This window comes from Callionymus lyra, chromosome 1 (genome assembly GCF_982586985.1).
Source record: "Callionymus lyra chromosome 1, fCalLyr1.hap1.1, whole genome shotgun sequence".
Lineage (NCBI taxonomy): Eukaryota > Metazoa > Chordata > Actinopteri > Syngnathiformes > Callionymidae > Callionymus > Callionymus lyra.
Window position 1 is genome coordinate 20470421 of NC_141818.1, and position 23187 is coordinate 20493607.

General features: G+C 40.2%; 1 protein-coding gene across 12 annotated transcripts in view; it reads left to right on the forward strand.

Annotated features, from left to right (window-relative positions):
• The window catches only part of fbrsl1 (fibrosin-like 1), a 336829-nt gene that overhangs the window by 198294 nt on the left and 115348 nt on the right, over positions 1-23187 (forward strand). For all 12 annotated transcript variants that reach the window (XM_087796551.1, XM_087796544.1, XM_087796549.1 and 9 more), the window contains one exon: positions 13013-13042. In XM_087796551.1, the coding sequence (XP_087652677.1) occupies positions 13013-13042 (30 nt within the window). The remainder of the gene's footprint in view (positions 1-13012; positions 13043-23187) is intronic.

Here is a 23187-nt window from a genome sequence, read left to right on the forward strand (position 1 = left end):
AATGGCAGTCTGTTAAGAGTTGCATCTTCCTCCTGCTCATCTTACTATACTGTGTACATTTAAGTCATTTATTGACCAAAAATGATTGTACTACAGTATTTAAAATTATCGCACATTTGTAAACTTAAACCAAATTCTTCTCCTATTAATTTTTCCCCTGTGGTGCACAAGTCTTTTTCCGTGCTACATTTTTTTGCAGAGCTTTTGTTTGCTAAGAGGAGTGACAACAATGAGACTGTTGCTATAGCAACTGCATTTTCCGGATCTGTCAGACATATGACGGAATCAATAATTTAGCATTCCGCTGATGGTTTGTGTCTGTGTGTCATAACAGTCGTTTGAACAGGAAACGGAACCCAATGTTTTTTTTAAAACCTTAATTTATGGGGATCCGTGGCAAGTGTGACTGAAGCAAATCACACGGGGAGATTCTCTTCCCTTTCGTGGTCCTTGTTTAATCTCTTCTAAATGCCAGCAGATGCAAATGAAGCTTCGACAGCCCATAACAGCAGGAAAACTCAGAGGCAGTGGCCTAATCAACCCTCTCTCTCATTTAATGCCGAATTCAGAGCATTAGTATTCCAAGGACGGATTCCTCCAAGATCCGGGCAAGGATTATCCAAGCTCTTAACGTCTTAGCTAAGCTGGTTAACACCTGTTTTTATTGACATTTGAACAGCGTTCAAGGCGCTCCATCTTCGACGGTTTTAAGAGATCATCTCCTGAGCTCGTCACTAGGCCAGTTACTCTTCCTTTATCTAATCTGCAGCTCACATAAATGATTGTTTTTCCCACTGCACGTAATGTTTCCAGGTCAGTGACTTCACAGGTAATATCTTAATTAAATCTTAATAATACTTTCTATTCCAGCTTCGTGACGGTTTGGGTGGGCGTTCAATGCTGTCTGAGAAAAGTAATTAGTGGAATGACTTTTGTGTAATTGGCAGAGGTACTGAAAGCCTTATTTGCTGAGTGCGGCTGTTTACATTGGATGGAATGTTTTTTACTCATGGTGAGATTCAAACTGATGTTGCACAAATCACTAAAATGTAAAAGATCACATTAAATCGAATCATCATTCTTTGAAACTAGCAAGAGGATATTTAGGAAATAACAGTTACTATTTGCTGACGAAGACTCAATGCAAGTTTCTAGATAATATTGGACATTGTACAACGACTTTTGACCAGGGATCTGACTTGATCCGACTCACACTGCTATTATTTTTCTCACCAGAATATACATTTTTCGCAACGTAAATTTCCTATAAGGAATGAATGGGACAGGGTCAAAAAAGTTACAAATATACAACGTTTACAAACATCTCCTGCTCTGGCATACGTTCACGTAGAACCACCGTTCAAACTCTAAAATGTAGATGAAAGTCCAAATTATCAACGTGGGATTTCCTGGCACGAAATTGTCTAGTTTATCTCACATTTCAGCGCAAATGTCAATGGGATCATTCAAAAAAACGATTCACAAAGAAAACAACACTATTTGCGGAGCATAAATATTACTAAACTGTTGCTTGTGTAGCAATGGTTATTGAGTCTTTCTTTCCTTACTTAACGAAAATTGGATCAAATTAACTTTACTTCGGAGGTCCACAGTAAATAGAAAAATGTTCACACATGTGGGTGGATGCAATCAGAAAAATGCATTCATTTATTCCAGAAATCTCTGACACCAAATCCATATTTTTAAATGACATGCAGATTCAATGAGATCTTTCAGCATCTAAATGAGCGGACCTTATGACAAAGAAAGCTGCCAATAGGTTCCCTTTAGTAACTAGTTGAGAGTAGGACCTAGCGTCAACAACCATGTAAATGTTCTCATTTTTCAGAACCCAACCTTGAAGCTATTCAGAGAAAAATGCCAGATTATAAAAGAAAAATGTTCCTCACCACTCTCCGGACAGAAAACTGCTTTTGGTGTGAGCTGATGCAACACGAGGCAAGCATCTGCCGCAAACCAGGACCTCTTTTGGTGTGAGGTGTAATCGTGTTTTTTAGTTTCTAGTTTTTAACATTGTTGAGGTAATATGACTTTTTAATACATTCATACTTTTTAACTTTGTAATAATATGTATCAAAACCATGATTATATTTGTTTATAAAAACATCAACCCACAGTAACTATCAAGCTTTTAATTTAATTTTTGTCGTCATAGGACGATTATTTGGCGAAATCTCGCAAAATTCCCCTGGATTTGTGTAAATCATGAAGGATGGATCCTTTTAAGCATTCCTGGCGTCCTAGCTGAGCCGTATCAATGATTCAATTAACCTGAATTCCGAACCGTGCTTCACAACATGACCACATTAACCCCCCGGATTTCATCAAGCCCTTGATCCCAGCGAGGGATATGGGTGGCTTTTCGTTTGTTTGACTACCGGCTTTGTTGTTCTGCCCCAGACGGCGAATTATCCGTAATGTGACCTCATGTTTATCCCCCCGGTTTGTTGTCTCTACACTCCCTTAAAAGTTTACTAGTGGCTGATTATAGGAAGCCCCCCCCCTGCGGATGATTTAAGGAACATACCTTCTCGGGGTGTACGATAATGGTCGCTGGGTCGCAGCAGTGAGATGAGCAAGAGGGGAGAAAGGAACAAGTGTCTCCCTTCATTAGGACAAAAGCTGGGTGAGCAGGGGAGCGTCTGACAAGCCAGTAACGCCTCATTGTCCCTGATCTCAAGTTTCATAAATTTCCACGGCTCTCGTTAAATGACGAGCCGCCGCTGTCACCGGGCGCTAACTCGTTATCTCCTCGCCGCCGTAAAATGCTGTAATTAACGTCCAACAGCTGTAACTGATCCAGCATTCCTCCTTTCCAGCCGCTAATTGCCCCTCCATTGTGCCGGCTTATAATTTGCCCTTTTGTGCTCGCGCTGGTGGACGTTTGTCGCCGGCTCATTATGACCGTAAACAGAGGTGAGGAAGCGGCTCTCTGGACGATGAACAGTTGGCTTGAAGGAAAAATATTTTTAGCAAAAATGGAAGTAATCTTAAAAAATTAAAAGTTAAACTATATTCCTAAAAAGTAAAAATCCAATGTCTTCTTGTCTTTTTAGCTCTTAGTCTCTGCACTCATTAAAGGGCACCTAATGTGCTATCTATTCAATTGTTTTAGGACCTCTATTATACTCATCAGTATCTTTCTTTTTGCACAAAACTCTCATTCAATTAAGATATTTACATTAGAAAATATGCTTATTTATTATTATTATCTTATTATGCACGATTAACATGTAGGTACTTAACTGATTTAGTGCTTCTAGGGGAGGACACCTCAAACCAGAGTGATGTCAGAATGTTTAATTTAAACTGTAATCTCGTTTGGTGAGATTTCAGACAGGAGAAAAATTTATTAAATAATAACTTCAAAACAGTGCAACGTCATGATGAATGACCTACTGCATTTTAAGGAGGATGACTTCAACATTTACAATGTGAATAGGTCAGAAATCTGTGTGCAAGCTACCCTATTAATATTCTCACAGTCCGAAGCAAACTTGTCGTTGTCATCCTCCACGGTAAATATGTCTAATTTTCTTCGTCCCAAGCATTCTCCTGATTGTACTATACTAGTTTTGCTGTGTCACTCATATGCCCGGAATTGTAGTTGCTTTCTCTTGGGTCTTACATCAACCGTGGTAAAAAAAAACAAATAGCAAAAAAGATTCCTGTGCAGATAAACCCTAACTAACCTGTAACTGTAAGCCTAATCCTTATACTTACCTTAACCCTACAAATGTTTGATAAACCAATTCAATATTTTTTATTATTATGTACTGTTCACTGCACTACTACAGTTTCAAAAGTACTGGTTAAACTCAGGTATTGGACCCTTAGTCTGCGTTTCTACAAGCCAACTGTGTCCCAGGTCAGCTGAATAACTGCCATATATGGGTCAATGAGTCCACAGGGCTAGGAGTTGTCGCAGGATTGTTTTTAGCCACAAGAGACTTCCTAGTTAAAGTGAATAAATTTTTTTATACATACGCTGGCTCACAAACATTTAAACGTAAACATTGTTAGATTCGCTGTCTTAAATCGTGGTTGTCAGGGTTAGGGTTAGGGTTGTTTTTTTCCTCAGTGATGCCCCTGTTTGGTTTCAATGGCAAAATGTGAGCAGCCATCACAACAGAGTCTGATAAATAATTAGCCTGGGTCAACTGATACTCCTCAGATCAACACGACGCCGTGTTCTCTGCCAGCTCCAATTTAAAGCTAATGAGACCACAATCAATGGAAGGTGATGCAGGAGCATGTAATTGTATCAGCCAGATCATCCATTGCAGAGGTGGAGGTTCCACCAAGATATGGATGGACAAACTGGACATAATATGCCACAGGGGGGGGATGACCAATATTAAATGACAAAATGTAAGCAATACACAAATATGTATGACTTCCAAAAACTCCCTATAGAAACACAATGCCAAGCAAAAATTAATCTGGATTTAAGCGTTTTGAATCAACTTTTCATTCGACTGTGGTGACAAATGTGTTTACATGGTTAATAAGCCATTGCTTTCAGTCAATACAGATATCGGCTGAAATAAACAGTGCCTCTTAAACACACATATTTATTTTTACCATGAATACTATTCTTGCACTGCTAAAAACAGAACGTGTGTAGTTGTTAAGGTCTTGATCCAAGTATATATTTTTTACATTTTCCAACCTACATATCTCAATATCTATGTCTTTATCATTTAGATCCCTCTATATATGAATAATGTATTATATAGAACATTATAAATATACATTGTATATATTCACATTTCCATTAGACTCACACAGAAACTATTAAAAGTTGTTTTCAATGTCTACCGCCTCGATGTTTTTTTCACTGTGCTGAGCTGAAGTTGATTTTTTTGGATGTGGTTTTAACCAGAATGGAGATACAGTGCTCATTTCGCAAGTCTGCTTGTTTGTGGCTTCACATGTTCCTCACAACAGACACATGCGTTTCTTTTTTTTCACGCATGTTCCTAACGGCTCGGTCCCACCGAAACTGCTGCAGGTTGCACTTTCACTCCGTCGCCCTCTTCCTGTTCAAGTTCTGCGAAAAGATCAATAATGTGACGCTGAGAATGGAAACTTTTTCTGCAAAGTTCTTTGGTAACGTGTTTGTTTGTACGGAAGTGGAACATTTTAATACAACGTTTTAGCTGTTGTTCTATGTGTGCGTGTCCTCAGTGTCAATGTCAGCTGACACTATCGGCAGTCACAAAGATACACATTCATCCAAGTGCTAAATGATGTGCTTAATTCATTTCCATGCTTGTACGGCTACTAATTCAACCTGAGACATTAACACGACTATCAGCCGTCTTCACACTCTCCTGATTGGACATAGATGTGGGCAAAAATCATCTCTGACTGTGACCAATTCCAGAAATGGATAAGCGCTAAAGTTAAAAGGTCTGTTTTTCCATGAGCTCCGTGACCAAAATGAATGTGTTCCCTTCGGATCTATCCAAGCATAGAGAAGAGATAGTGCTATATTTGTTTGCTAATGAAGATAGAGCTAATGCTTATTTTGGCCTGGAGGAGGTTGAACAAAACCATCTATTGACAAAAAGAGTCTTGTGACTGACTTAGTTTGTCTCATGTTTATACTTTGTGGCTTTAGTTACGAATCCACACCAGGTAATATTGACAATAACTGAATGATCCAACAATGGATGATGCAAAAGGATTTTGCCGTTGGTTGTCCAGAATTATTGTCAATCTTTGGTCTTCATATCGGTTAAAATAAACTTGACATCTTAAATTACAAATCTTGAGGTCTGAAGAATAAATTGACATGATTATTTAATTTTTCAAGTGTCATCCAGTCATAATCAGCTGCTCTGAAAACACAATAATTCAACAGTATTTCCAAAGACTCCAAATACAATTAAAACGATACACACCTAGTTCACAGTAAGGGTTCTCCAGGAAACTCATTTTAATACAGATATCTTTTTTTTTTACACATATAGTTTCCTGTTGTACTGCTTCTTCTTCCCTACAGCATTACTGCCACCTCTTCTGTCACCACATATCACAGTATCTTCAGCAGACATCATCACCCAGATGTAACATTGACCTCAAGCCTAAAAACTAAGATAAATAAAAGTTGTGTTCCCTGCAACGAAACTTGACCCAATACTGAACTCAAGGGCAGGTCCTTGTATCTTTATTTCAACTATGACAGACGTCTTGTGGTGGTTTCAACCTATGATTGGATCATTCTTAACACCGTTTTTTAAAGCTTTTGCACTGTGTCACAAAATGTGTCAGATTATAATAAATCTTCTGAATCATTTAAGCAATAATATATATGCTGAGGTGAGTATTTTGCCGCTCTCTTGATAAAGAGTCATGATGTCACTTTGTACAGAAGCTAAACAGCGTCCTCCAAAGGATTGAAGACCTGAGTGTGTGTTCTCCCTCTCGTGACCTCGAACCTGGTCACCGGCTAACAGCTGCTTTTTCTACAACTTTTTTTTTTCTGCAAGGCAATGAGAAAATTAGCTGAGCTAGGGCAGCCCCTCAGCACCCTGATGTAGCGCACATTAAGCAGGGTGACCGGAGTCGCACAAGATTGATGACTGTGGTCCGACCCACTGCTCTCTGCATCTTTAGCACGAGTCCTTGCTCGCAGAAAGTTGTAGGTCACAGGTTAAATTCATTATGTCAAACATATGGAGCGCATTTGCTAACCTGGATTGTTAACAATTGCGCTCATGAATAACAACGTTTATTGTGAAGTTTAACCCTGACAAATAGATTTCAATTCCCTAATTCTAGTTGAGATGAAAAAAACGTGAGACCCCTATATAGCGATATGACTGTAAAAACTATGTAAGTACAACTTAAATGTCACTGACAGCAGAGAGGTTGCAGTTAAATTAAATCCCCATTTTTACACCTAATATCACGTTCCTATATTCTAAATCTAAATGGTGACAACAGTTTTCCTAGCATCCGTGTTTTAAGCGGCACTGAGGGGATTGAACGTCAGCATGTTTCTAATCATCTCTCTCTCTGCTATGCTATGCTCTTTTTTTCTCTTTGTCTGCCCCCGTCAACCTTTCTGTTTACCCAAAATCCCCCCCTGTAATAGGGGGCGTTCGTTCATCTGCCATGTTTAAACTGCAGCCAGGATTAACTTGGCTCAGGACTTAATGCACATGCACAGTCACCCTGTGCTCTGTTTGCTTGTTTCCAGGCGGCGCGTCCACCAACAGCTCCCTTAGACGCCCCACTCTCTCTCTCCTCGCCGCTTATCCTCCTCCCCACTGCGTCCTCATTTTCAAGCAAATTAATTGAGTTCTCATTTTATGCGGCGAAAGCTCACAGGAGGGTTGTGAAGAAAGAGCAGAGAGAAAGAGAGAGAATGAGAGTCAGATCCGTGGCAGAAGCCTAGAGGGCAGAGATCTCTCATAGGAGGCTGATGTTGGGATCCAGGGGGGACGCTGAGACCCCTCTGCTGTGACGTATATCTTCATCCTCAAAGCAGAATAGGTGGTGGGAACAAGGTTTTTTTTTTTTTTATCCATCTCGAACCCAGGGGAGCCTCCCTTCTAATTCATTCCCTTTGTCTAAATAAACCTGGGACAGTGACATATCACCAGCTCTACCTGTACTCTGTGATACTTCCGGGAGCTTGATAACGTACTTAAGCAGGAAAAGCAAGTCTCTCATCCTGTATCTGTTGCCTAAATATATGTTGAAAAGAGTTTGAGGTTTCCATCTGCCATGTTTTTGACCAGCGGCTGAGTTGGACAGTTTTAGAAGCGACACTCCAATGTCACAAAAAAAAAACATGCCGAACTATAGCGGACCACCCATGAAGATCATTGTTAGTTCCACTGATGTAGCTTCACATAGATCAACAGATATGAAAGAAAAGGGTTTAGGAGAGAGAATGATTGAATTATCTTGTTTAAATTTCACTTTGGGTTAAGATTCACAGTAAGATTCTTATCTCAAAACGCAACACTTTGATACAACATTTATACAGTTTATAGCCGTGGTCCCCATCTACCAGCAGCCTGGTACTGGTCCATGACGCTAGTTATATAAATATGTTGAATTGATAATATCTGTATGAAAGTCGCTTCTTTTTTTTTAAGAAATACATTATTTTCACCTAAGTAACATCAGCCTGTGAGTCAAGACACAGTAACATGCTTGTTTCTGTTAAGTTTCAGAAAATAATTGTCAGAAAATAAGACGATAAACTAGGGAACATTTGTAGAACACAAAAGTAAAACAGCAGCTTTTTTCGTAAGATGTATCTTTCAAGCATTCACGTTAATTTTAACGCTAGACTAATTGTAACTGTAATCTGGGTTAAGAATAGTATTTTGCTATGAGTTAACACAATTATTGAAGCATGGATGTTCTTTAAATAACTTTATTTTATGCAAAATTTTACCAATTCATTTGAAAATAAGATGTGTACGGGGGGCAGTGTGTACGATGCATACTATGCACTGTTGTATTGTAGTAAAAAATATATAGTATATCTTGGAAAATATCTATGGTGTCTGTTTGAATCCAGAAAACTTTAGATGCAAGAATCCAGTCAATCCCAAAGGTAGTTTGACCAACCAAGTGTTTTCTCAATATGTTGTCAGTAAAGGTCGCGGGCGTCCTCGATGTCCAACCTTGGCCTGACCCTTTTCAATAATGAAGCGTTACAACTTCATCCGTTGCAATATTCATACAGGGGCAGATCACTTCTCCTGCGGTCTTAAGTTGCTGTAAGTTGAGATAAACACTTGCTGAGTTGTTGCAGCCAAGCGCCCGCCTCTGTTCGTCAATGTCACTGCCTGAGCACTCAATAATTCAAAGTGTGGCAGTAATGAGCCCCCCTCCCCCACCAGGCCCCGTCCCCGAGGAGCCTCCCCACTGAGCCGCTACTCTAATGTAGTTATATCTTGTGTCAGCTTCCAAATCAATTACATTTCTATCTGATGGCGATGTAATTGGGCTTGATTGAGTTTTTTGGCATGTTACAGAAATGCACGATTCCGAGACCCGAGCTCGTCAAAACAAGAATCACACGAATCTGTGTTTAATTTGCGTTGAATCTATCGCAAAATATAACAATGGTTGTTATCATCTGTGTTTTCCCTCGTTCTGTCACTCAAACTGTTGTCCCAGAGGGTGAAGAATGAGGCTGATGAAGGAAAAGCTAATTGGATTGTATAGAAACAGGTTTTTTTATGAGCAAAAACCATCGGCTGACTGGATGCACAGCATGGTATATTTTATCTGAAGAATAGATGAACCTGAAAGGAAGATAGATTTGTGTTCATCTGTAAAGTGCTCAGATAAACCACATTTACAATTGAAGCTTTAAATGTTGGGTTCCAGCGTTAATTTCAACCCCTTTTTTGTTACTCTTTTTAAAACATAATACACAGTTGATAATAGTGAAAACTATTACTTGATTTATTGTCTTCCCTTTATGCCTATCAACCCAACCTTTCGGCCTATCCTAGCATCTTTCTGTCAGGACGAGTACCTAGTGTTTAAAGCTCCGGTCGACAACAAAAAGTGACCTTGAGTTCAACAAATTTATTATAGATCAACAAAAGGTATGAATTCACACATTTGATAAGACCTTTTTAAAACATTCACAGGCCTTTTAACCTGACAACAAAGAGTGTCACTGTGAAAAGAGGGTCCATAGCTTGAAGTTAGTGATGGGTTGGTGGAGCTCCGTGAAACACTATCCTTTTTCCAGACTCCACTAGATGTCACTCTCTGCTTGATATTATCTAAACTGCTGCATGGGTACATAACAAAAAAGTAATCCTTCTTTAGGGCTAAAGCGATACACCCTATGATACAATTAAATACAATATAAACAGCTCACGATACATTATGTACTCAGATCACAATATGGTTTGATATATTTCGATATACTTGCATAACTTTCGTAACTATTTTAGTTGACACTGAATTTAAGTGACATATTGAGGTCTTTTTCTTTTAAAAAGAGTAATCTACTCTTTTTTGGTTCACTTAATAGAAATGAAAGCCAAACTATGCCCAAACAATCAGCTTTATAAGTAGGAGTCGACTGTATCCTCTTGTCCTTAGTCATCTTCAGGTTCTCACGGGATTTCATTGTTCCTTTAGCTGGCCAGGAAGTAATGACTGCTGCCACCTAGCGGCCGGAGGTGTCATTGCAACCTCAAAATGCAGTGAATATTTGTTAATTGTAGATATAAAAAATATTATTTTGGTCGTTTTACACACACTTAATTAAATGTAAATAAACAAAAAAATACCAATAATGAAAATTAAATTGAAAATCAATAAATGTCATATTTAAAAATATATATATTTTTAATACAATGATACAATACGGTTCAATATCAATATAGTTTCATGAAAAAATGTTAATATCAATATAATATATATATATATGTATGTATAACCGTATATATATGTATGTATAACCGTTTTTAGAAACAGGCTGTAAATATATTTTATAATGACAAGTGGACATATAGTGAACTACAGCCTTTTGTCTTCATGCAATGACTTTACTTTTAAAAGCTGGATTTTGCCACTTGGTTTTGACCTAAAATGTGAACAGACGTCTCAGGATGGCCCTGATGCTGGACAGTGACATTGTGATCTGCAGATAGAACCGAGAGCCTGGAGTATTCACCACCATCACTTGTTGTAGAAATTTGTTTAATTTGCAACTGGAAGACTGGAGTGACTTGAGTTATAATGAAAGGGTTGAGAGGCGCACATGATAAAAGATCAGAAACAGGAGGATATTACTCTGGTATCATCATCTATGTTCACAGGCGAACACCTACAATATAACGTGAGCCGAGTGCTAGATAAAGACCACATGGAAACAGCTGCCACGGTTAGCTTAACCACTAAACTCACAGGAAATAACAACCTTGTCTCATCGCATGTGAATTTAGTGTGGCTTGTAAAAAAAAAAGTATTTTTGAAGCACGTTGTGCGAGGCCAGAATAACTGACGCATTAACCTCATCTTGAATTTCCTCTCAGATAATGCCAGGCATTTATGAAATGTACGTCTCTCAACTTGTGTTTTTCCCGGGGTTCCTCCATCTTAATTTCCCGTCATAAGACCACACTCTCGGTCCCTCTAGCACGCTGTCTTTCGCGTTAACAGCCTTTCATTTTTGTGCAGTGGGGAAGCCATCGGCTGCACATCCACAATCTTGCCTTTCATTTATGGCTTCTAGAAATGGATGTTTTACTGCCTTCATTAAGGCATGCGGCAGTCAGCGCCGTGTTTTCCCTCTGAAGTTTAGCTCCATGAACCTCGCCATTAGAGGACATTATGGCCCCAGATTTCAGGGCACAGTGGAGCACTGTATAATTTGATTAGTGTTATTAATCAAATGGAATACCACTCCTTTCCCCTCCCCCCCGACCCTCCGCCTCCTATTTTATTTTGCCCTTCCTCTCCTCTTTTCTCTCCTTCGACTCAGCGGCATGGTCGCTCCTGCTGGCGCCCCGTCAAACTGACAAAAGGCCTCACACCTTCCTTTTTAAAAACAATGATTTACCGCTGGCTTTCTTCCTGACCTCTCTCTTAGCCCGCAACATAAATCAATTGAGATGAAAGTTCCGTAATTGTGCTTGCTGGGAGGGATTTGAGCAAAATTGTGCTATGAATTTTTTAAAGGGTATTTTTACTAGCTCTTCAACGAGACTTGGGCGTCGATGGAAGGTGAGGCCACAAGGATTAATGGAGACCGGATTCTTCATTACTAAAGTAATTTTCCTGTAAATGATAGTGCAGACCTCCAGAGGGAGGGGCGAGTGAGCCTTCAGTTCAGGGGGACCACAAACCTGTTTAGGCTTTAGTGAAGACTGAGCAGCTCTGAGCCCCAAAATCATTCCAGTCAAGCTTCATTTCTTCAAAGCTTATCTGCCGACAGTGGTTTTTTTTTAAAAGTCATGGTAATTGATTGCAGGATAGTTTCAACCACAGCTGCACAGGTTATGCGTGTGGTGGTTTGCCAACGTATCTATTTTTTTATGAATGCTTGATGACAGTAACAGTTCACGTAAGGTTTTAGGTTTATGACTCAGAACTAGCTTGTGTAGGAGGGAAACAAACTTGCCTGGATTTAATTTATTTGATGGTGAAAGTCAAAGTGGTTTTGACTTTTTACAGTTTCAATCAACTTCAAGATAAAAATCCATTTGACTACATTAGGATTTAATTAAAATGATTTCCTACAGTATCAATATTATTTTATTTAGTGTATACTGTTGGGGTGTGTATTTGCAAAAAATCTGCTGCTACTAAACATCAGGGTACAGGCGCGACAATACGATGTATCGTGATATATTTTGATACTCTAGGAACAATGATATATTTGTAGTATTACCCGTGTACTCGACTGGCTTTTGCAGAATTTACCGACCACGTGACTCTTGATGAAGTCATGAATGCTTTCATTAGCTTTGAAACCAAAGTATTTACTAAAATCAGCTTTGAAAGCTGCTACAGCCATTTGTATCCTCTCGTCCTCAGTCATCGCTCAATCCCAAGGGATTTTTACGTTCCTTTAGCCGCGGAGGATGTAATGTTTGCTGCCATCTTGCGGCCGGAAGTTTAATTTCAACACAAATGTTGACCTCACAGGATGAATATTTGCACATTAATTGTTAATAAAACAAATGATTATTTTATTTTAAACACACTATATGGAAATTAAACCATAAAATAACTATGAAAACCATAAATAAAATAGGATTTAAATGCCAAATAAAAAGCTACATTCAAGACAGTGCTGTTTAATATTGATAATGTATAGTAAAATAAATATTGTGATGATTCAGTGTATCTATATTTTCTCACACCCCTACTTTGCTGAAGCATTTCTACTGTTATAATATAATTATTTTGGAAAATATATATTTTCATGTCATTCAGATGCTCATCCATCCCATATGCCTCATGTCTTATCTCCTTTTTTTTTCAGGTGCAGCCAGCAGCAGTAGCCGTCCTCAAGGTGAGTGTGTCCACGATGCCAAGTCTCATTCAGTTTCCTGCCTGCCTTCCACTCAATTTTACAGCTCACTAGTTTGAGAAGCAGAGGGGGTAAATGTGCAGCAGGAAGGGGAACTAGATAGATGAAAGATGGAGCGAGAGGGAAACCAAATTACAGTGCACCCGGTTACAGACAGAAGTGGATCTCGTTTCAAGCACATGGACAGAAAGGTTACAATTAGTACCTTCTCACCGGGTCAGACAGACCTCCTTTAAGACCGTGGCTGGGTTTAAGGATATCACGGGTGAGGTCAGTCCCTGTCTCTTATCTTCCTAGCAAGAGATTGTAAAGACGCTAGTAGAGAGCCCTGAACATTTCTGTAACACAATTTTCAACCAGAGCTTCATTATTTTTATTCACTCGGGAATCCATCCTGTGATTTACCTGCTGGTAGTGATGGTCTGATGAAGCTTCATGAAGCAGTGTCATTTTCAGAGTCCACCAGATGGTGGTCTCTGCACTATTTTCCTTTGTTCTACTGAAACATCACATCATTTTTAAACCGATGGCGCCACCTACTGACCTCGAAACAACATGACACTGCTTCATGAAGCTTCATTGGCACATAACTACCTGCTACAATACGTCTCACTCTTTGGTGCTGAGAAAATTATTGAAATAATGTCATACTACTAGAACGTTTTCCAACTGATTCTGAGATGTTGATCATTTAGTTGAAAATAATACATTTGTTTATATCTGTTTGGGAAAATGAGCAACTCAAAGAAGCAGAAGATACTTAATGTAAATGTATAGATTGATAGTTTTGTTGTGGGGGTGTTAAAATACAGATGCATTTTCTGGAATACAATAAGAACAAGTTAACAGAAAGCAACTATAAATTATATATTTAAATATTCCACATGTCTCATCAAGTAAATGTGTTCTACGTCCTAAGATGTTTTCATAATTCTAGTTTTTACCATTAACAAAATGTACTTTCTCTTGTGCCAGACCATCAACTGAATAACATAGTTTTTTAGTTCAACTTTGCAAACCAAACCCATACGTTCATGTCCATAATCACATGGGTTTATGAGTCTTTATGAGTCCATCAGTGGCATTATTGTATTGGATTTGTAAAATAAAGAAAATATAAATCAGGGATCTGAAACATGATGCATAATGTTTGCACCGGAGACCCCTTGTGGTCATTAACATTATCATCTGTAAATGCCTTTATATGAAACACATTTTCTTTAATGTATCCTTAAGCTTTAAGCGTCTCCAAAGGTTCATTTCATGAGTGAATGTGCGTTGAAACTGGACATCTAAAGCTGGCATGTGCTCTGTAAGTCTCTCCCTGTCAGTTCAGGGTCAGGAGCTGACCACGATAAGCTCACGAGCTTCAGCCAACACATGTCTAAGAACAAAAGTCAAGCATGACTAAGGTGGGTGGTGCGTAGAGGATCAGGGAGTGGACCGGAGAGAAAAGTTTGTCCAGGGCTCTTTGCTGAGACGCAGCGTGACCAATTGAGGTGAAGTGGATGAATGAGGCCATTCACTGTGCGTAATGAAAGAGCTCCTGCCGGGCCCTGAATGAGGGCTGGCCCATCTGCACCACATAGGCGTGCACAAACCAGTGACCTCGAAAATTACCCTGGAAGCACTTTAGGACAGTCACCCCAGCAACAAGCCGGACTTCATATGGAAACCAGGCGCTTCGATCAATGCCTTGACAGGACTAAGTTTTTTTTAAAGCTTGTGTGAAATCAAGTGTAAGACTTCCCTCCCCTTTTATCAATGAGCCCTTTTGGATGCGAGAGTCTTGCTTCCCTCAGTGAACTTCTACTTCCAAACAAAGACCTGTTTGATTTACGACATATACCTTTGCTCTCATTTGGTACTCGACCCAAGTTCATATTCAGAAACAAGTTCAGAAATAGAACATTTTAAACAAAGAGCGATAGCGCAAACCAATAAGACGATCCATCCATTCATCCATTTCTGCCTCTTATTCTCTTATGGAGTTGCAGGGTGGATGGGGGCTATCCAAGTTTCTTTGGATGAGAGGCCGGGGACACCCTGGACAGCATGGCAGTCTGTCGCAGGGCAAACAAAGAGATACAACCATTCTCAAACACTTAGCTTACGGACAATTTCCCCAAGTTCCCAATCAACCTCTGTATGTTTTTGGACTGTGGGAGGAAACCGGAGTGCCTGGGGTAAACCCACTCAACAGGCGGAGAACATACATATTTACAAACAAGCGTAAAGATCTGGTTATTGGTTTGCATCAGTTTATTTGGCCTAATATATTCAATCTTGATAAGCCAGAGGCACGCAGGTCATTGAAGTTCTATTCCCATCTCCGTTTCCTTGCAGAACTTTTGACAGCGTGAAATGACAATCCGCCCCTGCATGCATCTCTCACGTCAAAAAGTAATGAGATTGTGCTGCTGGAAATATCACTACAAAGCGTCAGGCCTGCACTCGGGTCTGACTGCACCTTCAAACAGTGTTGCCTGCCAGCATGCCTGCCTGCCGAAACAGAAGCGAACAAAAACAATCAGAATCAAAGACAGTGAAACGGCAAGGGAAGCTCCCCGCACCGAGACAAACGAACACACCGGGGCGTTTCATCCTGAGAGTGATTAGCCAACCGAAACATTTTAAGACCCGGCTTTGAGTGTGTGCCTCAAACGCAAGATTTCCATGGAGAAGTGGTGGTGAGATGTTTCTTGCTGCGAAGTTCCACTGATCTACCCTCTAATTGTGGTTGTCGCTGACAAGCCTGGTGTGGCTGGGTGAGTTTTAAGCACAGCTTTTCGCTCTTGTTCCCGCGACTGTCAGATCGACGACCAAAGGCAGCAGAGAAGAAGAAAAAAAAGACCCCTTCATTTTTCTAACCATTTGCCAATTTGTGCATAGATCTAATTAAATTCACTCGATGCCGGTCAGGACTACGATGGATCCTTTATATGCAGTTTTGCTCAGGATGTGTACAACTAACCTCTAACAAGTTACATTTTCTGTGTTCCTCAATAGATTCTACTGATCAACAGATGTTCAGAACCAAAGTTGCTAGAATGTCTCCAGATCCAGATGCCTTTGACTAGTTTCATAAATAACAAGCTTTTTTTCAACTTCACAAAAAAAAAAAAAAAAAAAATAGAATGTATATGAATTGTTGATCTCCAAGTTGTATTTCAAATCATGGACTAAAACGACCATTTGTTAGTCAAACTTTTCTTGTACAATTCCAAAAAATAGAAATTAATTTATTAAATGTGTGCATTAACATGGTAGTGAAATACAGCAAAATGGTTTGTTAGCTCATGCTAACTGCCCGTGTTTTTTGTTGGGTCTTCTTTTAGAGTTTTTTTTTAGTTATTTAGTAGATGGTTGGCAAACTCCAAAAAAATTCCACCTAATGGGGAGCAATATAAGCCAAAAAACATCTACTGGCTTTACCTTGCACGGTCATATAGTCGAAGATGAAAAGCAAGCAGAAGATCACACGTTGAACTAAATGTTTAAAATGTGCGAGGTAGAAAGGTAGAAATAAAGGGTGAGCGCGGCTCATAAAAATCACAGTTATAACAACATTAATTGATGCTGCTGAGCACCATATGTGGCGCCATATGGACGTGCAGCCCTCGAGGCCTGCTTATAATAGACAGCCCGCAGTGGTGCACACAACTTGGCACGTTTACAAACAAGGGACGTCCCATTAATATCAGCCACACAGACCGTGCTGCAGACAGCAGGCGGAGGTTGTGGAAGCGGGTGAGAAAATACACAAAGGTGACAAAGTTACCTGCTCTGGTAGGCTCGTTCATATGTTAGCTTTTGTTAAGCATATAGAAAAAACACGAGCGACTCCGGTCTCCCGCCTGTCACTTAATTACAGTGAAGAGAGCGATCTCTTCTGCGGTGGTCAGACCCCCCTCTGTCAGTCCAACTGTCGCTCCGATCACAGATGTTACCGGATGGTCCTGCCATCACGTCCACACGAGACGGCACGTGAGATGACGAAAAGCATCTGGAAAAATGGATCATTAGCACAACATTCACATCATTGATGGAAGTTGCTGTAAAGGTCACCTAAGTTCAAAAGACAAGATGGCAATAGTTGAACACACAGTATCAAAACACACGAGCAAATCTCTTTGATGTTTTTGCTGATAGAAAGAAGAACGATGAGCATTGTTGATCATACCTATCATGACGTCCACAGTTACTTAAACGATTTTATCCTTGTCTGATGATTCCTTTATAGTTTAAAAAAGCCTGTATAGAAAAAAAATCTGCGTTGAGTTCAGCAGCTTAAAAAAGCACTTTTGACCCAGAAATAAAAGGTGAGGTTAGCTTAAACAAAGGCTAATTGTGCTACAATGTTTTAGGAAAAGCATTTGGTTATAAAGAAAAACAATTCAACAAAGTTTGTTTTTGTTTACTTTGTATTTTCATTGCAATCCTTTAGCACCTTCATTCTTGATGGTTCCATCATATCAAAGCGTCGTAGCCCAGTGCTATCAACATTTGACTTCAATTTGATGGTAATAAATGACAGCTTTGTTGGTTTAGTCTTTTAATGGAACTTGGCTCTCACCACATCATTTGGATTTTAACTACTTAGGGAGTGACTTCAACCTCCCAGAGGATTATTGCTAGGCAGGAAAGTACATACAGGCCAGCTGTTTTTTATTACAAATTTCCTGATATGTTAAACTAATTAATGATGAAAACCAAACTTAAACTACAAAAGCAATTTGCCAGTGCAGCTAATTTCTGTTCAAAAAACAGTATACAATCAAACATAATAAACTTATGTAGCTTCAAGCCTTTAGATCATCAGTTTAAATTTAAACAAAGAATTTTTACCAAATGTTTGTTGTTTGTGGTTGTTGTATTTCTAAAATGATTTAATTTTAAGATCCTTTGTATTTAAGCTATGAGGACATGGTGACGAAGGATGACGAGCATCTAAATAGGGGTACTTTTCAATCCAGTCTTTTAAAGGTTTGCAGACGACTGAAATAACTAGCAGTTGCAGAGTCTCTTTTCTTTTCCTTTTTGAGGAAAATATTTGAGGCACATTTTAGATGTTTGGTGTCAATTAACCTTAAATCACCTGAAGCCCAGAACTTGAAACGGTAGCAGCATGAATTATCAATGAATTAGTATGTGATGTCTTTGCTTTAATTGAACTTAGTGTAAGAATTGTTTGATTTTCTTTTGTGTTTAAGCGTTTGGTGTTGATATAGTTTTACCCATTTTTTGTGCAAAAAACTATAAATGACTAACATTAATTCATATATAAAGTCTTTGATCGAATCTGTGTGCAGCATTAACATCGGATCTTGCATACATGAAAACATCAAGTGTTTTCATCTTGGAAAGTGCTCTAGGATTTATCCCCAGTTTCCGTTTCCGCCTCGCATTTGATCTCACCGACAACCAGGGCGTTCGCCTTCATCGCCTCGCATGGCCTGGATGTACATGCTCCTGTTTTGTGTGAGCTTCTTTTCACTCCTGTCATGTCCACAGCAGGGAGCGGGGTGGAGAGAACCTCAAGGAATGGAGCTGTCAGCCGTTCTGTTGAATTTCATAGAATGTGAAGCGAAACAAGAAGAGTGTACAGCTGTTTCCTCCTCAACATAGACGGAGGGAGATGAAGAGCAACCTAGAGAAAAGAGAGGAAGAGGGAGAGCGGGATAAAGCTCGGCGCTCTGTGATGTAGCTGCAGCTCTAGGTCAAACGCTGACAGTGTTCTGTGTTCATCTTTGTCTCGTCTCCCCAGTGCTCCACTAAATTATTCACCGCCTGAAGAAGTGGCTGCCTCCTCCTTCCATCACTCCACATAGCTCTAGCCCCCCCTCCTTTCTATATCCTAGCCTCCCTCTCTCATGTGATGGCTTGTTCCAGAGGCGACGAACACAAGCTTCCCCCTGCAAGCTGGTTAATCACCCCACCCAGCATTTGCTCACGTCCCATCAACCACCAGCCCCTCATGACTGAGTCCTTCTCATCTCACACTTCTGTCTCCTGGTTGGAAAAGTGAAGACAGCCGCTCCTTTGTTAACACAGAGGCAGCTGTTAGCATCTGCTGCACAGTAGCTCCTGCTGAATCTGTGTCTTGCTGATGGATCCTGATCCATAGAATCTTCCACAGAGGGCTGGAAGCGACAGCACTTCTTATCCTCCCTAGACTTTTTCACTTAATGCTTCTTTTTTTAGCTCCTTATGGCATTTTTTGGCTTAATTTCCACTCTTTTCTGGATTTTTTCAAACTTCCTAATTTGTTTTTAAAGAAGTTTTATACCATATCATTGAAAACATAATGGAATAGATTTCTGGTGATAAAGTAGAAATTGTTAAATCAGCAGAAAGACACAATAGGTAATTCATGAAAAACAGATTGGCTTGTCTTTCCAGACTCAATGGTCCGGAGCAAATCCCACTCCATGTAGCATGTGGGAAGCCTCTAGCCCACACAGAAGAAACTAATGTTGACCACCTGCCCAGAGAGAACCTCCCGACAACGAATAGGTCACTGACAAATTTTCACATTTAGAACATAGACATGCAGCTTACACTTTAAAATACATCTCTACCCAGTTGTATGTTTTACAACTAAAATAAATGTTTAATGTTTAATCTTAAAATATGTTTTTTAAGTATTGGTTAAAACCCAATATCTAAATGTTTGTACCCTGTACATCGTTAATGAATTAAATCCTGCCTTAAGAGCAGCAGTTGGTCAATACTAGAGGTATCCAAATCTTTGTGTGCAAAGAAGGCAATACTGGATAAGCCACAAATATGTGCTGATGCTGCTTTTACAAAATAATAATTAAAAAAAGGTTTAACGCACAATGAGTATCATACTAAGAGTTATTTTGTTTAAAATTTAAGGGAAAAGGTCGATTTCCAATCACCTCTGAAATTGCATAATAATTGGCATCATAAAAAACGTTAAGGTTTAAAGTCTCAAATATTGCTTCACTTTTTTTCAAGGTTTCAAAAGCACGATAAAAAATACATTTTACTGTTTAACAATCGTTTCACTAGAAAAGCGCTCTACAAATATTACTTACTTACTTATTTAATGACCTAATGTCACCAGTTATTGAAGTTCTCCTTCATCATTTCAACACCAAATGGTGTCAAATATCATTCAACTTTGGATATGTTTTCAACAGCTCCAAAGTGCTTTTCCCTTAGAATTGCAATGGTCAGCCAAAACTTAAACATGAAATTATAGATTCATGATGATTGAACATGTTAAGTCGATGCGATTTTGCCGCTTCAGAGTTTAAAACCGTACACGAGTGTAGTCCTGCCCTGAGAAAAATGCTTCTCATTCTTCCTCCCCACAATAATGTCTGATCATAGCAGTATGAGGGGGTACAAAAAGGGTAGGGAAGCAACGCTTTGGCCCCCTCCTTATAAACCCCCCCGTGCCTCTGAACCCTCCCTCTTGCAAATGCTGTCACCTAGTATGAATGCTCCCTCTGGCCCGATGACAAGTCTAGCGTGAAACGCTTGGCTGCTCCCTTAAATTAGCAGTAGAGCCCCCCGGCGGCACATGCTTCTCATGACCAGCACACAGTGGGGCTGCTGCCAGATTCTTTTCATTATGTCGGTGGTCGGCCAGCCCTGTGAAACCACCTCCTTCTCCCTCTCCCCCCTGTCTACTCATCCCCCTTGCAGTGGCCACAGTTCGGTAAATAGAATCTGTTCCTCTCATATGATTCTCAACATGGAAGTAAACCGAGGAAGTGAGGCTGTATGCAAATAGTTTATAATTTGTGTATTTGCAAACACATTGGGCTGTGTGTTCACATCATGTGTGTTGGCTCGACAGGATTAGCGACAGAGATTTACTAGAGGAAGAGAGTGAGGGAGCAAGTTAGAGGCATAAAGAGAGTAAGAAGGAGTGAAAGAGGAGGGGGTAGCAGTACAGAGTGATGCCTGGAGGCTCAATCTGTTCCTCACTGAGCTACATCAGTGTTGGAGACGGCAGCTTGGGCCGCGGGGAAGCCTCCACTCGCTCCATCAAACTGTCAGGCAGCCAGCAGAGCTGCACAGGGAGACTCTCAGCTGCCCCCAGGGCCAGTTCAAGTCAACATCCCATTTCCTTGCCTCCTCGCCTAATTTCTCCGATGCCCCAGCTTAAATTTCCGATGCCTTGTGTCTCCCGCTGCAGCTCGGCAGAACTGGTCCCGGGGCCATGTCAAAACACTGCGAGGCGCTGAGGGCTGTGCATGCGCAGTCGCATGTGTGCGTTCACCTCTGAAGGGGACATGGCGAGCGAGCAAAAGTCACATGGTCAGGGGAGACGACAAGAAGCCGAAGGGAGGTTTATGAAACCGTGAAACAGAAAACATATATTTTTTTCCTTGTCCCATATTTTTTCTTCAACTGCTATATTCATACGACAGCTCCGTATTCCCAGTCCCTTCTGGTTTCCGGCACTTTTCTTCCTTCTCTGAGCTAATAAATGCTCCCTGTTACCTCGTACATCTGCCATCTCCGTGTTGTTTTTCCCTCGCCAAACTACTCTGAGGATCACACCAGCCGGCTTCCTCACTCCCACAGTGAGCATTGAGGGATTTCCAGATGGAAATGACAAGTTAGTCATTCCATTTACCAAAAAGAAGGGTGAAAGCTTTTGAAAACTTTTCCTTGGAACTAATACCACCAATCTGTTAATGCATTCTCTGTCTATCTCCCTGTCTAACCACAGCTCATACTTTGGATGGAATGAAGGCTGAGCGCTGCCAGGTCTCACTGTTGTTTACATAGACCCTGGTTGATGTTGGAGTCTGCTTAGTTTGGATCCAGGTCAGGATTTTATCTTTCCTCACCCTGGCTTGATTTACACGGCCCCCACAGGCCCTTCCTCTAAGAGCGCCGACTCCACACCAGAGCTCACTGTACGTCTGACTATTGCGAGATGCATTTCTTCCAGTGGCTGCCTCGCTTTAATATTCTGTGTGTTCTCCTTCAACGGGCCTCTGTGCAAGAAACTGTTGCTGAAGCCAATGTTGTGTTTGCACAGCGAGTTCTGGGTGCCCTGCTCAAATATGGGTTTCTAGGCAAGCTCCTGTCTGGACCTGCTCCACTGGTCGATATCACCTTAACCCAGAAGAGCTCGCTTTTACTTCCACCCGGTTCCCCTCTGGGCCTACATAATCTCCTGGATCAATAGTGTCTTAATCCAGAGCTTCTTGGCTGACCTGTCTTAATCAGCAGGATCCCTGATGGTGAGGTCAGGGGTTGGATCTCTGAATAGATTACACCTGGTTATAAATATGTACTCTTGTCAAATGAAGCTTGTCTTGGCTGGAGCAAAAATACAAATCGTCTTTTGTGTTGGTTTGATGGACATTTAACATTTAGAATTGTTGGCATTTTAATTAGTGTCTTGCACTAGTAAGAGGAAACTACTGAAGGTCTTTAGTCTCATGAGGTTTTCAATGTGCATTAGACACAGAAACAAAAAGGACAAGTGAGCCTCTTTCCTTTTAGTCTTGTGTCATGAGAGGGTTACCAGAAGACCCAGGAGTGGAAACAGTCACAGAAGTCCGAGGAAATGTTGAACGGTTTTAATACCACTCATCCAAATAAATCGCAGCACTGTTGCGAGTTTTTCCGGGATGTAACACTCCTTATTAATGGGAAGAACCTGCCACTCAATCAAAATAAAACCAAAACATGATAACTTGAAGATGATAAAGTTGCAGTCAACACAATCTTTTTGGCATTATTTAGATGAGCCTCCAGCTCGGCCATCAACACCAATAACAAATATCAATATCTCTGTCCACAACAAGAATGCTAGTCAAAATCATTTTTAAAGGCAAAATCTAAAAAAAAAAAAAAAACAGTTCTCAATGCCCTTTGTATGATTTTGGCTGATTTGTAAAGCAGGCAAATCCTCTTCTGATCCCAGTGGCTGACTCGTCAGTGGTAAAAAGAGAAAAACTCTATAAACTACTAGTTGTCTTATTACCAGTCTTTCATGGACACCTTGTTAAATCACTGTTAGACAGGATGTATGTCGAGCTCATTGAGTATTATGAGACATTTAAGTCCTGGTAACTTAGAGACCATCTCACGATGGTCCAACTAATAGAGTCATAGTGTTTCTGAGT